At 33.8% G+C, this 18,379-nt stretch overlaps 1 protein-coding gene across 6 annotated transcripts in view; it reads left to right on the forward strand.

The window, feature by feature from the left end:
* PPP1R12A (protein phosphatase 1 regulatory subunit 12A) overlaps nt 1-18,379 on the forward strand; it is a 135,801-nt gene that overhangs the window by 84,145 nt on the left and 33,277 nt on the right. For 2 of the 6 annotated variants that reach the window (XM_028532687.2, XM_036018640.1), the window contains exons 9-14: nt 3,132-3,256; nt 11,668-11,883; nt 13,101-13,195; nt 14,010-14,114; nt 15,206-15,373; nt 15,771-15,947. In XM_028532687.2, coding sequence (XP_028388488.1) covers nt 3,132-3,256; nt 11,668-11,883; nt 13,101-13,195; nt 14,010-14,114; nt 15,206-15,373; nt 15,771-15,947 — 886 coding nt within the window. The remainder of the gene's footprint in view (nt 1-3,131; nt 3,257-11,667; nt 11,884-13,100; nt 13,196-14,009; nt 14,115-15,205; nt 15,374-15,770; nt 15,948-18,379) is intronic. The other 4 variants (XM_036018639.1, XM_036018641.1, XM_028532689.2 and 1 more) reach the window with 4 other exon arrangements.

Raw genomic sequence — 18,379 nt, forward strand, 5'->3', positions numbered from 1 at the left:
CATATAATAATTGTATAAAGTTCTATATTAATGATTTAAATATGATCAATATACATGCTTACCTAATGTCACTTTAGTTAAATTTGTGCTGTTTTCCATGTTCGAGTTGAAATGATATTATGAAATTTAAATTGTCTCAGATACTTTTGCAAGTATTTAAAATTATGTCTTTGTAGTTAATCTTGTATGACATGCCTTGGCCTCCAATCAGTAGTAAAAATACATAATTATGAATTAAGCTACATGCACATGTGTACAAGAAAGCCAAGACTAGCACGCAGATGTCCTAATGCATATGTGTCAAGTCTTTTACTACTTATGTGTTATAGTTCAAGAACTGGAAATCCAGGCATCTCACAGAGATTTCTGAGATACTGTTTTCTAATTCTTTTTAGCCCTTTCTATACAATTCACTGTTCAATGGTAGGCACTGGGGAGCTATTTAAAACAAAAGACTTCAGATTTAGGCCTGTCTTGCCACTGACTAGCAATTTTTCTGACTTCTTTTGGTTGAAATTTCCTTCCTTGTAAAATGAAAAGAATTGGACTAGGTGATCTGGATAGTTCTCTAAACTCTTTTATTCTATAAATATAAATAGAACTAGATACCATCAAATTGTATTGTATTAGTTCCCTGTCTGGGACTTAGGCATACTAACCACTTTCTGCTTAGTTTCTCACTGAGCTAACTTCAAATGTTCCTCTGAAGCATTGTACTATGATAATTTTGTTCTTCCTGTTGCTAATAGTCATTTGTGCCAGGAAAATTTGACTCTATCTCAAGAATTAATCCATGTAAATGCTGTGGGGTTTCTTCTCTCTCTCTCTTTTAATATCAACAAGGCTTTATCATCCTTTATTTGGCAAGCTTAAGAAGGTAGCCATTTCCCTGTAGAGCTACAGCTTGATTTGATGGTTTCTAAACTGTTCTTTTTCTATTTTTGTGTAGCTATTTCCTTGGGAAACGCTTTGACATAAAATAACTATTTTACTGAACTTTCTTTTATAAATTATTTTTACTAGACTAGTTTTTGTTTTATCAAACCTGTTTTTAAGCAGTGTTCTTTTCATAAATCAGATGAAATAGGAACTTAACCAAAAGTATAATTTACTTTCAGAAAAATTTTAAATTTGAGAGGTTAGTTGAGGGAATGAGAACATGAGGCATGTTTTTGCTTTTAGGTTTTTTTGCTCTAGAACTTGGAAATTTTTCATTCTTCATTAAAATCAAGTGGGTAGAAGGGCTTCGGCAATATTGATAATGTTTACTTAAGTTGGAGAGTGGACACCTGGTGTTTGTTTCATTATTATTCTTAAACCAAGCGTAAATGTTTACATACATACATATACATTTTTGGTGTGTAGATTTCATTGATATAAAACAATTTTTTAAATATTTTATTTATTTGGAGAGGGGAAGAGAGGAAGAAAGGGAGAGAGACATCAGTGTGTGGTTCCCTCTTGCACGCCACCCCCTACTGAGGTCCTGGCCCACACCTAGGCATGTGCCCTAGATGGGGAAGCGAACCAGCGACTCTTTCATTCTTAGACCCGCACTCAATCCACTGAGCCACACCAGCAAGGTCTAAAACAAATTTTTAAACCTAAAGAAAATAGGGAAAAAAGAAAAAAATAATAAAATGAGAGAAAATCTGTTGAATTTTATTTTTATTGTTTATTTCTTCTACACTGCAAGTGCTGAGAAGTTAAGATATCATGTCTTTTCATTGACTGATATGTTCCTAGTACCTAGGACAGTACTTGAAATATGGAGACAATAAATATTTGATGAATTACTCCCTCTATTTAAGTGGATTCTTTTTTCAGGAAAATGGTCTGATTAGGTTATACATGATTTGTATTTAACTGTGCTAATAGGCTTAGCTTCCATTGAAGGAAAAAAGGTATTATTTAACAGTGACAAAGTTTACTAGGCTGAGTATAGCTGATTCAGTTTATTTGGAAACCTAAGGTTATAGTGGTTTTTAAATGTGATAGTTTGGTGTTGTCTTTTGTTATCGTTTGAGATGTGCTTTTCACCTTATTAACATTTACAGATGTTTTTGTAGTCACAAATAGAACTGAATCATTGCAAATTCAGATTGTTGGTGGGATGTTTATACTTGCCCAAAAGATAAGGCTTTTTAAATATTGTCTTCTTATAAAATATAACACCATACAGTGATGAATAACTTAAGGTGGAAGATTTCTATGGAAAACTGATGGTCTAAAGGGAGAGAAGTAGTATAATGAAAGTATCTCATATGGCTTTAATGCATTATATACTTACTCCCCAAAGTATAGAAAGATACCAATCCTGCCCCATTTTGAAACCAAAGGCATGTTTAAAACTAGATAAAATGGCCTTTGACCATTTGGAAAATAAGCTTTTCTAGTTCCTTTATAAATTATAGTTAAAGATTTAAATTGTATGTGACCATTTGGTAAAAGCCAGTCTGACTAATATGTTGAGACGTAGTCTTTGAATTTTTTTCATACATCAGGTTAATATTTCTAATATTGACAGAAATCTTTTACTCAGTGATTATCAGTTGGAAATTGTCTTGATACATTGTGAAAAGATATTCAACCTGGTATTATGCCCATTTAACTATAGACTTTATAGGGGTGAAAAGGCATGCTCATTGGGATATTGAAGCATACTTTTTGTCAGTAAGCTGATTATTGACAAAAAGCACTTTTAGATTTCCTGGAATAAAGAGCAGCCATCAGTTTTAGATATATGTTGATCCACTAGAAAATTGCACAGTTTTCATAATGTTTTTAGTACCTTTTCTTTATGCATTCAAGTTTTAAATATAAATTTAAAAAACTTTTTACATTTCTGTAGTGTTAAAAGTACAATAGTCAGATTCCATTTGTGCTTTTTATAGTTTGCAGCTTGTCATGTTTCTTCATATTTTCTTACCTACTTTAGCAAACTTACTGAGACATTTCTAGAAACTCTTTTAAAAATTCACTTGTTAAAAGGGATAATAATAGTGAGAGAAGCCTTTGAATTAATAGAACCTTAAACAAAAATAGAATATAAAATGGTATTTTTCCAGTCATTGAAACCAAATTCATATAGAATCTTGACTCTTAATGTTCTTCTTTTTTTATTAAAATAGATAAGACAAAACCCATGGCTTCTGTAACTAATGCCAATACTTCTAGTACACCAGCAGCTCCTGTGGCTGTTACTACACCTCCTGTGTCATCTGGTCAGGCAACACCCACATCACCCATAAAAAAGGTAAGCCAAAATTGTGTTTGCTAAAAATACATATATTCTATTTAAGTATCATTTGGGCAAAAGCCTTAAGACGATTCTAAATTTTATAGTTTTTTATTCTAAAAATATTTAAGGTTTTAGAATAAGGCTATTCTAAAATTTGACTAAGCATTCCTCTGAACCATATTATACTCTTTTTTAATGCTTTTGCAATTGATTATATTGTAGTTGATAGTTATCAGAAATAAATGGCAGAAAGATTAACATTTTCGTATGAAAATGAATAATCAGTGGTTTTTATTTCAGTTGGACCTTTTGAGAAACACAGGTCTTGTTTTTCAATCTTTTATCTCTGTAAAGTAAAAGTGCATTTTGATAATTTTACATGAGTATTAAGTTAAGCACAAAAAGTACTACCACAAGTCAAAGAGAAAACTAGAATCTAGGTTTTTTAACTCAATACAAAGTACCAAGCATGCAAGTATGGCATACCAGTAAGAAGGGCATGATCTTTGATGACAAACCAGAGATTAGCTCCTGACGCCACCTGTTGTAAGTTTATTCCTTGAGTGAGTTGTCATCTTCCTTATCTAACAAACAGGAAAAAAGATGAAAATAATAAACAAAGAAAGTCAGTCAACATTGCTAAGCTCTGGTTGAGAGAGCCTGGATAGTGGCTGAAGCTCCCCAAAATTTAATTTCATATCTCCCTCTTCTCCCTTATTCTGTTCTCCATTTGTTCTCTGTCCTTTTTTGCTTCCTTTTCTGCACCAAACAGTGCTTTTTCACCAGTGTGTTAATCTTTTTAAAGACTTTCTTTTTTTCTGCTACTCCAGAACCTTTACTTCTTTAAACCCAAATTAAAGATTAAAAGTTCTGGGGGTTTTTTTTTACCTACTTATGTCTTTTTAAAGGCTTCTTTCCACCATCTCTTACTTACCTGTTTCAAGCATGCTCATGCCCCTCTCTGTGTATACACACACACACACACACTCATCTGTACACGCTTGCACACATACTTTTTTTTAAAGAAGTTTTTGCAAAACCATTTAAGAATTGGTTGCAATCAGTATAACACTTGACCTCTAAATACTCGAGTATGTATCTCCTGGATATCTCTTTCACTCTCACACTAAAATGATCATATATAGGGAATTTAACATTGATATAATACTATTATCTATGTTCACAAATGTACAGATCACACTCAAGATTTTCCCAGTTTCCCCCCTAGTTATAATTATGTCTGTGTTTTTTTCTTTTTTTTTTCAAATCAAGGGTGCACTCAGGGATTGTACACTTTCTGTAGTTATCATGTCTCTGCCTTTGAATTCCTTATTTTGTTCCTTGTCTGACATTATTTGGTTTGCATGAGTTTGAGGACTGATTTTAAAATCCCTATAGTGTTTCTATCTCAGTGTCAATCTTGCCAATCTTTGGACCTGGCTCCAAGTGGTCCAAATGTGAAACTTTTAAAAGTGTAAAGTAGAGAATATTCTTAAAAATTATACTATTAGTAATAATCTTCTTCTAAAACTTTTCTTAAGGGAAACAATTGTGAATTCTAGGTGTTAGAAATGTGCGGATTCACTGTTCAGTTTGAATATCAGGAAACAATATGAATGACTAGTTCTTTTTACCTTCTGTAGTCTAGAACTGAGGGCTTCTGGATTCAACTAGATCCCATGTTCATATGATCATTATGCTTTAAAATGGAATTCTCCAGAAGCAGCCTGTATGTCTGCAGAAGTTTTAAGATGGTTATCATGCCATATATAACTGGTGTCACCATGAGTTGCTTTAACTAAAGTTTTATATACTCTTAGAACCCATATATACTTCTTCAATGAATACTAAACTTTAGCTTTTTTATTTATTGTCTGTTAATACTTACATTTAAAAATAATCCCAAAAGCTCCGTCCCCTTGGAATAGTTGGTCATTAAACTATTCTTTGGTCATTCTTTTGAGTATTTAGCTAAGCCATGTCTTACTTACCACAGTCAGTTACAGTAGACTTCTCGTGATCAATTATATTTTTCTCAAGCACAGCCCCAGATTTCTGGCAGTTTACTTCTCGATTTGTGCCACCTACCTTAATTGAAAGTAGATACTTAATAACTTTTTTAGATTAGTGAGCTAATAACCTGCTTGCCTATGAAATTCTGATTCTGAATTACTTCTGTGTGATTAAATTGATCTGACACTGTTTGCTTCCATAATTTACATATTTAGAAATTCCAATTCTCAATTTTAAGGATCATAACCTAATTTGAAGATTATATTGTTAATTTGTAAATGCATCTTTAAAGATTTTGCAATTAAGAGTTCTATTTTTAAGCCCTGGCTGGCGTAGCTCAGTGGATTGAGCACAGGCTGCGAACCAAAGTCGCAGGTTCGATTCCCAGCCAGGGTACATGCCTAGGTTGCAGGCCATAACCCCCAGCAACCACACATTGATGTTTCTCTCTCTCTCTCTATCTCCCTCCCTTCCCTCACTAAAAATAAATAAATAGAATCTTTAAAAAAAATAGTTCTATTTTTAGATTCCCACTCACTACTACGCTTCTAACACTTAGACATAGTTATCTTAAGTTCTCTGGTTTCCACCACCAGTCCATAAACTTCATGGGAGCCCTCCACATATGCATAAGCAAGGAATGGCTCACAAACAGGAAGCTCTAAAACAGTATTAAATATCACTTATATTTTTTCATTTTTTAAATATATTTTATTGGTTATGCTATTACAGTGGTCCCATTTTTTTTCTCCCCTTTCTCTCCCTCCCCTTGCACCCCACCTCCAACCAGCATTTCCCTCCCCACCCCTTAGTTCATGTCCATAGTCCATGGGTTGTACATGTAAGTTATTTGACTTCTCCATCTCCTATACTGTTCTTAACCACCCCCTGTGTATTTTGTACCTACCATTTATGCTTCCTATTCACTGTAGCTTTTCCCCCATATTCCCTCCTCCCTTTCCCCACTGATAACCCTCCGTGTGATCTCCATTTCTGTTATTCTGTTCTGTTCTAGCTGTTTGCTCTGTTTTTGTTTTTTGTTTTTTTTAGGTCCAGTTGTTGATAATTGTTTGTTGTCATTTTACTGTTCATATTTTTTATCTTCTTCTTTTTCTTAGATAAGTCCCTTTAGCATTCCATACAATAAGGGCCTGGTGATGATGAACTCCTTTAACTTTACCTTATCTAGGAAGCACTTTATCTGCTCTTCCATTCTAAATGACAGCTTTGCTTTATTGAGTCATCTTGGATGTAGGTCCTTGCCTTTCATGACTTTGAATACTTCTTTCCAGCCCCTTCTTGCCTGCAAGGTTTCTTTTGAGAACTCAGCTGATGGCTTTATGGGTACTCTTTTGTTAGGTAACTCTCCTTTTCTCTTGCTGCTTTTAAGATTCTCTCCTTATCTTTAACCTTGGTTAATGTAATTGTGTGCTTTGGTGTGTGCTTCCTTGTATCCAATGTGTTTAGGACTCTCTGAGCTTCCTGGACTCCCTGGAAGTCTATTTCCTTTGCCTGATTGGGGAAGTTCTCCTTCAGTATGTTTTCAAATAAGTTTTCAATTTCTTGTTCTTCCTCTTCTCCTTCTGTCACCTATGATTAGGATATTGGAACGTTTAAAGTTGTCCTGGAGGTTCCTAAGCCTCTCCTCATTTTTTTGAATTCTTGTTTCTTCATTCTGTTCTGGTTGAATGCTTATTTCTTCCTTTTGTTCCAAATCATTGATTTGAGCCCCGGTTTCCTTCTCTTCACTGTTGGTTCCCTGTATATTTTTATTATTTCACTTTTCATATCCTTCACTTTTTCCTCTATTTTGTGACCATACTCATAAACATTTTTTCTGTGAGCATCCTGATTACCAGTGTTTTGAACTCTGCATGTGACAGGTTGGCTATCTCTTCATCACTTAGTTCTCTGTTTTTTGAGCTTTGATCTGTTCTTCCATTTGGGCCTATTTTTTTTTTTTGTCTCAATGTGCCTGTTACATAGTAAGGGGTGGAGCCTTAGGTACTTGCCAGGGCAGGGCAGGGCAATCCACCTCACTGCATTGTGGTGCAGTATGTGGGGGCAGGGGGGGCGCGGTACGATAGGGAACAATGCTACCTGCTTGGCTCTCAGCTAGCTTTCAGTCACTTCCCCCACTACCCACAAGCAAATTGGGCCCTTCTGGTGCTGATTCCCGGGAGGGTAGGCTTGTGTGCATTCTAGGACCCTGTGGGTCTCTCCAACAGACTCTCCTGTGAGTCTGGGAGTTTCCCCCACTGCCTCAACCCCCACAGGTTTTTTTATTCAGAGATTTTGAGGCCTTATTTCCCTGGGCTGGAACCCTGGGTTGCATGGTCTGTCTTGCTTCCAAGTTGTTCCTCCTGGTTTATACACATACAAATGTGGATCCATCTGATCCTCCATCCGCCACTTTGCCATTTGTCCTCTCTACCCCTCCTACCAGTATAGATGAATGTTTCTTCTTTAACTACTTAATTGTTAGACTTTTCACACAATTTTCTGGTAGTTCTGGTTATTTTTTGTTTTCAAATTTGTTGTTGTCCTTCTTTTGGTTGTGCAAGGAAACAAAGTGTATCTACCTATGCCTCTATCTTGGCCAGAAGTCAGTATCATTTATATTTTATAATAACTTTTGGTAGCTACAGAGAAATCTAGTTGTATTTAAGTGGTCTTCCCTTAAGCTCTCAACTTCTTCACCCAAAAATAAAAAATAATTGCTGTAGCAGTGAGATCATGCCTGTGATTTGTGGAAATGTTAGCTATAAAACCATCACTTTAATTTTATGATTTAAAGTTTTAACTAACAATAACTATATATAGCTCTCCAGTCAAAATAATTATTGTTGGGATCTCTGAAAAAGATTACTTACTCTGCTGTATGTACTTAGATTTCAATAAACTTTTTTTCTTTACTAGGTGGTAAAAATTAGAATTTTGAGGGAATTAAATGTTTTAGTTTATTGAATCTAATCAGTAAGCATAATAATAACTTAATAGAAGACCACTGTGTGCTGTAGGTTTATGAAGTATGCCAATAAAAGTGTGCATATGTAAAATTATAGTTTAAAAATAGAAGAAAGCATATTTGATTTGATGTAATGAAATTAGGACATTGAGATAGATCTTGAAGAATGAGTATAATATTTCAACTAAATAGAAGGAAGGTTTGTACAGTTTGTTGAAAGGGAGAAAAGAAACAATGTGTGCCAAGTAGGGCTAATGTGGAGTATTTTATGTAGAAAATGAGTTACCTTACCTAGGTTGGTAGATTTATAGGGTACCAATATAAAATAAAACAGGAAAAGTAGAGCTAAATTGTGAAATGTCCCCATGTCTATGGTAGCTGTTTTTCTTTTTATAATTTGATAACAATTATAAATGTTTGAAAAAGGCCATGAGAGAATTACTCTTTATGGAATATATTTTGATAGCAATGCACAGGTACATCTGAAGATGAGAGGCTGGTTTAGAGAAGGTTATTAGAAAGTCACTGAAGTTGCCCAGGATAAGAATATAAATTAGAGAAGTGACATAGTCTTAAAAAGAAGAGAAGGCTATTTAGAGACTTGACATCTAATTTGTAAGTGGAGGAACATGACCAAAAAAAGTCTAACATGACTAAGAAGTTTCAGTTGAAGAGAGTATTGACGCCATTAACAGAAACACGGAACTAAGAGTTGGTTTAGAAATAAAGGTGTTTGATTTTAGGCATGTTCAGTGTCAGGTTCCCATTATTGTTCTTGAGGGCCCATTCTAAAGGTAAATAGAAATTTAGGAATGGTCAGGAATGTGATTTGAGGAGTCAGGCTGAGCTGAAGAGTAACAAATTGGAAAATAAGCTGAATTCGATTAATATTTAGCCTACTCCCAAAACCCAGGAGAAGAGACTGGAAAGAGCACATGAGAGATCTGAGAACAGACTCTTGGAGTATTTATGTTGCAGGGCTATGACAAGGAAAGTTGCTAAAAAGAACAACAAAAAGACTAAAAAGGAGGGGTATATTAGAAGAGTAGGAAAGTCAATACAGTGTCCTATTATGAAAGCCAAAATAAGATTTTCAGGGAGTGGATATAGTTGAATATTTCAGAGAGGTTCATTTATACCCCAAATAAAATTGATAGGTGCTTTTTAATACATACACCAGGACTTAAGTGCAAATTTATGTTAGAGTGGAAGTATATTAATTACCATCGTGTTGCAAATGTTTGCTTCAGAACTGGTATTACTGCCTCATTTTTCTCAACTCTAAAATGTAGTAATAGTATTTCATTGGGTCATTATAAGATATAATGAGATAACCCATGTGAAGCACTTAGCTTAGGGCCTGACACCAATAAACATTTGTTACAGTTTCTGTTACAACATTGAGTAAATGTTATCTGCTGAATGACTATTTTATTATGAAGAAATAACATTTGCTTCCAGTTTGGGGGAAGGTTCTAGGACAGGGGTTGGTAACCATGGTCTGTGGGCCACAGGCAGCCCACACTGCCTGCTTTTATGTAGGCCTACAAGTTAGAATGGCTTTAAATGTTTTTAATGGCTGCGGGCAAGGGAATCAAAAGAATATTTTATGATGTAAATTCTAATCCCAATGTTTTTACATTAAAGTTTTATTGGAACACAGCCACCTTTTCACTTCTGTATTACCTTATGTCTGCTTTGTGCTACAGTAGCTTAGATGAGTAGCTACAACAGAGATTCTGTGGTCTCAAAGCCTACAATGTACAATTTGGCCCTTTATAGGAAGAGTTTGCCAACCCCTCTTCTAGAGTACTGTGACTGTAATTTCAGAAATCAGTAACCAATCACCTAAATGCCAATCATATGGAATGAAATATGTCAGTTTCCTGAACTTTTTCAGTCAATGGAGCCCTTAGTGTTTTACTAATTTTTTTCCCAAAGGGCCACTTGGCCAAAAGAAACATGTTTGTTGTATTTATTAAATGCAAATAAGTTAATAATGAAAGAGTTTGTAGTATCCAACAGATGTCAGTGTGCTTCTTTCAGAACTTTAAAATATCCCGTAGAGCCCCTGTGATTTTGTTCTGGTGCCCTAGAATGCCTCAGTACACACTTTGGGAACAGGAATGCTGCATGTGTCTATTTTCAACCCTATTAACTACTGGAGGTACCAGAGGTCTTACAACAGTTTTGTCTATGAAGTAGCTCTCTGACATCATGGGTGCTTTAACAAACTGTTAAACTGCTAATTATAGCATACTTCGGCAATAAACATGAAAGAAAGTGTTTTCAAAAAGTATCTATCTGATGTTTGTAGCAGCTAGTTAGTTGCTATATTCACCCATCTATATTTAACTGATTGAATATTTAAATTCTGTAAGTGAACTTGACACGAGCTAGTTAAAAATGACAGATATTTCATTTTTAGGGCTGTTGGAAAGATAGCCTTGAAAATGAAATAAATATTTGTACAAAAAAGTTTTTAGTTGAAATATTTAATACAATACTTAGTGTAAAAATCAAACAGTATATGTAAGGTTATGGTATTAAAAATATCACTGAAAAAATATAACTAGAAAATGTGTCACTAACTTTTGTTGTCGATTATGTTGGATTTAAATTTTTAACCTAAATATATAAATGAATAAGAACAGAATTTAAGTGCAATAGTTTGTTCACTCAACATTCTGTATTATATGCTGTGTATGCTTTAACTGCTTTAGAAGATTCTCTATTAGATTCTTTCAGATTTTCTCATGCTGAAAATGGAACTTGTTTTCAGTGATTTTTAAAGATTGGATTATTATGCAGTTGTTGGGTTTTAATTTATCATACAGTTCTTTTATAGAAGAAAAAAGTATGTTTTGTTCATAACTTCCTTTTCTGTTTTCATACTTTCAATCTTTATCTCTTTACCTGTCTTATTTTAATTGGCTTTAGTATGATTTCATTGCTCCTATCATGCCTGTGGTGGAATCAGTAGATCCTGCATCATGGAGGCAGGGCTTGCGCAAAACTGGCATTGTTCTTGTGCCCAGTAAGGGTGAAAAATCTATGGTGAGGCATTTCTATGTGCAAGGATTTATATTAGGTTACAATATAACAAGTTTAATATGAATATTGGTTCCAAAGATGCATGGTTTTAAGTCCTTACAATGTGCTCATTCCTGTTCTCTGTATTTGCATCATAATTTTTCTGCGTGATGTAAAGTGTGGAGTGTGTTTTCTTATATCTAACTTCTGAAAAGGCAGTTCATTCCTTTTTCAGTTTTAGATCTTTGACACTTTTGACTAAGACATTAACCTACTTAGTAAAAGTGTTGCTCCTGAAACTATTAACTGTAATTTTATACAATTTTTTTTCTGTAAACTTATCATTTCCAGCTTATGGACTGATGTCTTGACAATTCTTTTTTTCTTTTCTTTAAAATTAAAATAAAAACAGTTTCCAACTTCAGCTACAAAAATTTCTTCCAAAGAAGAAGAGAGAAAAGATGAGTCTCCTGCATCTTGGAGGTTAGGACTTAGAAAGACTGGCAGTTATGGTGCACTTGCAGAAATCACAGCATCTAAAGAAGCTCAGAAAGAAAAAGACACTGCAGGTGTTATGCGTTCAGCTTCAAGTCCCAGACTTTCCTCATCTTTGGATAATAAAGAAAAGGTAATCTATTTCATGATCTGGTTTCTACAAAAACTAATGATTTGTTTTCCAGGAACATCAGATCTCTTGGATTTTTTACTATGTATCTTTAGATCTATGTATCATTTTAATTCACCTGTCTTAATGAATTACATTTTAATACAAATGTACCTACCTTAAACCAATGTCCTTATGGATCATTAGATATTATTAGACTGTACTCAATTAAAGGAACCCTTCATTTTACTTGAGAATTCACAACAAAAAATGTATCAAGGAGGAAGTTTATTTTATTAGGAAAATTTTCCTAAGTTTAGGAACACATTTATTCTAGAATATGATTGTACTCCTAAGTTACACTTATCTAGGATCCGCAATTTTTTACTTGCTTTTTTATCACAAGCAACTTTGTCTTAATGAGTAGTTTTAATAACTTATTTTGAAAAGCAGTATTAAATTGCATCACACAGAATGTACCACAGTTCACTCAGTGTTACTTCATATCATTAGATTATTTATTTCCCATGGCATTTTTAGTGCTTGGACTTTTCTTTCATATTTTTCCCCTGTATTTAGGAGTGTTTCCTTGTATCAGAAATTCAGAAATGGAATTTCTCATCAAGTAATTTTAATGTTTTTATTTTGTATAAGTGTATTGCCCAGTTTTCCCAACATACAGATGCTGGTGTCTCAGATGCCGTTGTTGAAGCACTCTCAATCAGATATGGATATACATGATTTGAGTAATTTTGTTTTAAATATTGTAATGTTATATTTTAAACAGTAGACTAGCAAGATAGTAAATGCCTTTTATAACATAAGTATTATAAGTGATTGGGACTTAAGGGTAAACCATATTTTCCTGGAAGAAAAGCATATTTTACATTCTGATACCACATTACTTTAAGTAATCTGTTACAGAAGTTTTAAAAAAAGTTATTAAAATGTGGAGGAATTTTTCTTTTCTTATCTTAAAATATTATCTAATTGTAGATAAAAGGAGAAAGAAAATAAAATTAGTTTAAACAGGCTGTCCTTTAGTGCGTATAGTAGTACTTGATTATTGATAGACATCAATTTTAGAGTTTGGCAAAGAACTATGGAAATACTGTAAAGTAAACTGTAATGGCTGTGTAATTATATATTGTTGAATACTCTTTCTTTAATAAGCACTCTTGGCAGAGCCTACAATTATCACATAGATTTATTTTCACTCATGTTTTTTTCCTGTTGTGTAGGAGAAAGATAGTAAAGGAACTAGGCTTGCATATGTTGCACCTACCATTCCAAGACGACTAGCCAGTACATCTGACATTGAAGAGAAAGAAAACAGGTGGATTAACTATGATTTGCTTTATGTTTTTACTATAAAATCTTTATTATCTAGCATGAGAGTTAAAGCATGAGCATTATTGGAATTATGTTGGGTATAGATTGTGGGAAGAGATGGAGGGCATTCCTAAGAGAACACAATGGACTCCTGAGGAAATTCTGGCTTGTAGTGTTCATGAAATAGCAAAAAACAAACAAAAAAAACAAAAAAGCATTGTGTTTGGAACAGAGTAAGGGGACAGTGATGGCAGATGAGGTCACAAAGTAGTACATGCTCTCTAAATATGTGGAACATACTGAAAAGGAGAAAGAAGAGGGGTAGGAAAATGCCCTTACTTAATTTAGTTTCTTCTTATTTTTCAGCACATAGAGTATGAGAACTTAATATAGTTATAATCCTGTTATAATATCTAATTTTGTATCTGCACTTATTTAGCATCTCATATGCTAAATATGTATGCTAATATATATTTTCATTTAAGCATTGTTTCTCATCAGTACATAATGTTCTATAGAGTAGATCTTTTGAGGTTAAAGTAAGGACTTCCCTTCCTCACACTGTGGACATTTAAATTGTCTAATGTAATCATAAATTAAACTTCTGTAAGCCTCTTAATTTTTCCCCTATAAATAGGATTATACCTTAGGGATAGAATCTTTAGAAGTGGAATTACTTCCACTTAATAAATACTCCAAATGTTTTCCCAAGGGATTTTTCTAGTTTCTACTTCTCCTTCTAATGCTTATTAATGTACAGTTTTGTTAGCCCTGTTTATAAATTATCTACCAGAATCTGAAGGATATTTTTTTCACAGAGACTCTTCAAGTTTGCGAACAAGTAGTTCCTATACAAGAAGAAAATGGGAAGATGATCTCAAAAGGAATAGCCCAATTAATGAAGTATCAACTTATCATAAAAGGTAGTAATATAATCCTTAACTAACTTGTTTTGTATTTTATAAAAATATGAGGTAATTAGTTTGGACCCCTCAATTTAACATCATATAAGAAAATATGTGCTTGTCTTAAATATATTGTATGTTGTTTAAATGAAACTTTATTTGAAGACAGAATATATATTTAAAGATGAGTGAAACTTTGCTATTAATGCCTTTCTATTATATTCCAGTGAGTCCTCCTATAACGTCGTCAGTAGGTTCTCCTACTTAAAGTGAAATGGTATATGACAAAACCAATTCTACCTTAGGCTAATTGATATAAACAAGAGTTAAGTTCCTGTGGAATCTCACCAATCTTTTAGTGAAATGATGTTGAATGAAACAACGTTATTCGAGGACCTACTGTATATATTTTAATTTAATTGGATATATTATGAAGTATCTTTTAAACTGTAGCATATTGAAAAGGAAGTCCTTGTCTAATTCACTGGACCAGTTGAAATAGATCAGTGTCTTAATAGATCTGGCCATCATTTGGTGACCCAGAAAGTTTTCACTTGTCTTAGAACTCAAACTATGGAAATGCCTTGAATTAGAATGTTGGCAGTATCATGGAGGGGGTTGGGGAGTGAGGTCTATAAATTATTTCATAGCTAAAAGCAACCAAAAAGAAGAATAAAAAAGAAGCCTGTGTAATATAGGTAGGCATGGATCACTCCTGAGGATGTGGCCCATTGCTGAACCAATTTTCTTCAAAAATTTTAGTCTTAACTTCCCCAAATAAATCCAAACCAAAAGTGTTTTTTCCAGACCCAGCCTGGCATGACCAGATGATCTGGAACAGTTCCCAGAAACGTAAAATATCCAATCAGACCATCTTTGAGTCTTGTCGAGGAAGGTGGGAGGCAGTAAAATCATACACTACCAAATTAGTGAAATCATCTAGACTCTAGCAAGTTGTAGGTGCAACTCTTGGTGCTGGAGCTGGTGGTGTATTTAGGAACACAGTTTTTTAGATTTTCCCTAGCCTTGTGAATCTGTGTAATATATAGACATTAACTATAGAATACACATACAAACACGTCCTATATAGATATGACTCTTTCCTTTAGTTGCTCCTTTGGTAGAAGACAAGATGATTTGATTAGTTCTAGTGTTCCAAGCACCACATCAACACCAACAGTTACCTCTGCAGCTGGGCTTCAGAAAAGCCTGCTTTCCAGCACAAGCACTACTACAAAGATTACAACGGGTTCTTCCTCAGCAGGCACACAAAGCAGGTGAGTCACAGATACATTTTGTGTTCAGGCCTACTGTGTGCTTATGTATGTGCATGCATTTTTGTTTAGAAGATTGTGGGGCTCTGGATTTTTTTCATTTACCTTATTAAAATTATTTACAAACAAAAATTGGTTCCAAAAAGAGACTGTTACGCATGTCTGGGGGAAAAATTAGATTCCTGAATTACAAACTTCCCTTGAAATTAGGCTGCTGAAAATATAAATTTCTCTCTTTGACAGATCTGTTTAACCTTTTTGTTCATAGATAAAACATGTCTTGCCTTGTGTTTTTAAAAAATCCATCCCTGTAATCACACGTTTTCAGCTGCTAGAAAGTGCTTTCATTGTTTAGCTGTTTTCCTTTTCTCTTTTTGTGTTGCTTCTTGTGATGCTATAGTACCTCAAATCGTTTGTGGGCTGAGGATAGTACTGAAAAAGAAAAGGACAGTGTTCCTACGGCAGTGACAGTTCCTGTGGCTCCAACTGTTGTAAATGCTGCAGCCTCTACCACAACCCTGACTACAACTACTGCTGGCACTGTCTCCTCCACATCAGAGGTCAGGGAGAGACGCAGGTGTGTAAAGGTCCTATTAGGACTGCTGCTGTATCTTGCCCAGTGATGAAAGTTGTTTGTTTTGTTTTGTTTTGTTTCGTTTTTTTCAATCTTGTGAAGTTGGTGACCATCTTTCCAGTAGGTTAATAAATAAAATGTAAATTGATATAATTAGCCATTGTTAGCATTCAGACTTGATAGCCCATCTCGAACAGTATTGTTTTTGTTTAAAGGCAGTAAGCCAGACCGTTGTCTTCTTATTTGGCCATCTTTTTTTAATGGTTGGTTTAATTCAAAATATTTTTATTATGAAGATCTAAACACATGTGATCACACTCATAGAAAACTAGATGCAACATGACAAAAACAGGTTTTTTTCATTCTTCCCATTGTTTCTCTTCATCATTAAATCTGATGGATAATTAAGCTGTTTTCGTTATTTTTGAGAATTTCCTTTTAAGAGTCTCTTGGTGAAAAAGGCTTCTTGTGCATATGTACAAGCCCAATATAACTATGTTGAGTACATTCACTTAGTTTTAATTCTGGTATATAGAAGGCACTCGTTAATTAAATTTTTTTAAGAGTCTATGAATTTGTGTGCTCCTGTCAACGGTACGGAATCATAGATGTAGAAAGGAACTTACCTATTATCTTTTGTGATATACTCAGTTTACAGAAGGAAACTGAGGCCCAGAGATATTAAGTGACTTTTCCACTCTGATATAGTTAATGTGAGAGCTAAGACCATGCCCAAGATTACAGGGGACTCAGTCCCGTCGTCTTGCTATATCATTCTTAGTCCCTGGCTTTGAATTTCATTTTTCCTCTTGAGAAAGAAGAAAATCTTAGGAAGCTAAATGTAACATTTTTTATATTTTATTCTTGCCAAATTAAATTACCTACATAACTGATACTTTCTTTCTAAAATGCTGACCAGGTTAACTTTGTCGTATTTCTGGCATACAGTTTTCATAAATAGACAGTCTTAAGCATCCTTTATTTCTGATGCCTCACAAAGTGCATCCTTATAGTAAGATCCTTAAGTAATTATGTGTGGTGATTATATGAAAAGTAACAAAATGTTAAATTTTTAAATGTAAGTTTCTTCTGTCAATATATTTACATTTTATTTTTATTTTTGTGGTGACATTTAATAATACTTCTGTAACACCACTACAGATGGCTCAAAGATTGTAATTTGAGGACCAGTATAGGTTGTATCATATTTGAATTATTCTTTCTTTATTTTTTTATAAATTTAAGTCAGTTTGAGGTTTTGGAAGTATTCTTAATAAGACCATACAGCCTAGGAGCAATTAAGGAGCATAGGCATCCATCATTCTCTTCTAGTGAAATAAATTTGAGAGTTTTGCTTTTATGGGGCGATAGGGTAGGAGCGGTCAGGTGGGTAAAGGGTCAGGAGTCCTAGGTTTTTTATTCCTTCCTCTTCTGCCTTATTCCTAAAGTTAGAATTCTATCCAGATCAGGATTTTTTCTGTAAAATGAGGTGTTTGATTTGTATAATTTTTAACCCCCAGAATTCTTTTAACTAGTATTCTATATTTTAAATATTTTTTCAGTGATAATTAAAGTCTGATGAATATCTCCCAGAATCATATGTTGTTTCAAAACAAATTATGATTCTTAACTTCAGATTTTTAAATGTTTTGTGTTGTAGAAAGTTGAATTTCAGCTTTTTAGAATTAATCCTAAAAGACATTCAAGATTGAGAATTAAATATTGGAATTACCGTAAGGACAGAGCAGGTTCTAATAGCATTAGAAACAAAATGTGCCTATTGACATTTTTCCTGGTCTCTTACAGAAAATTTGTTTGTCTTACCTTGTTTCAGTGATGTTTGCAATAATACTAATGTTTGTGTTTTGTTTCACGTCAGATATTTGCTTGCAATTTTAAATACATTGTTGGCCTCTTTTGTTCGTCTTCTAATTAAAATACATTAATTTTTTTTTCAAAATGTGTATGGCTGTAAAGTTGCCTCCAGAATGTATATATGATAATTTAAGAATATATTGTGGCTGAAGAAAACTGAGTTAACACATTTATGCCATCTTAGGTATCATTACATATGTACTTGAGGATATTATGTAAAGTTACCATACATGCTATTAAATTGCATCATGTTAAAGAATTTTCCTGCTTTTGTTGACCAGGATTGGGTAAGGAGTTCTCTTTTTGTTAGTTAAGATTTCCGGTGTATTAACTTGAAGGGAGTGGAGTAGGGAGAAGAAACTAGCTTTAAGTACGTGATGATAGCAGATTATTTTCATTGTTAAAGTATTTCGAATTCTCCATGATATTTTAAAACTGCCAGACAGTACCTTATTAATAATTTTATATTTGTAGCATGGATTCACACCGAGCTGTTGCTTTAGTATAACTGCTCTTTTCTACCATTTTCTCTTCACTCAGCCACCTCCCATTTGCCTATT

This window comes from Phyllostomus discolor, chromosome 2 (assembly GCF_004126475.2).
Source record: "Phyllostomus discolor isolate MPI-MPIP mPhyDis1 chromosome 2, mPhyDis1.pri.v3, whole genome shotgun sequence".
Lineage (NCBI taxonomy): Eukaryota > Metazoa > Chordata > Mammalia > Chiroptera > Phyllostomidae > Phyllostomus > Phyllostomus discolor.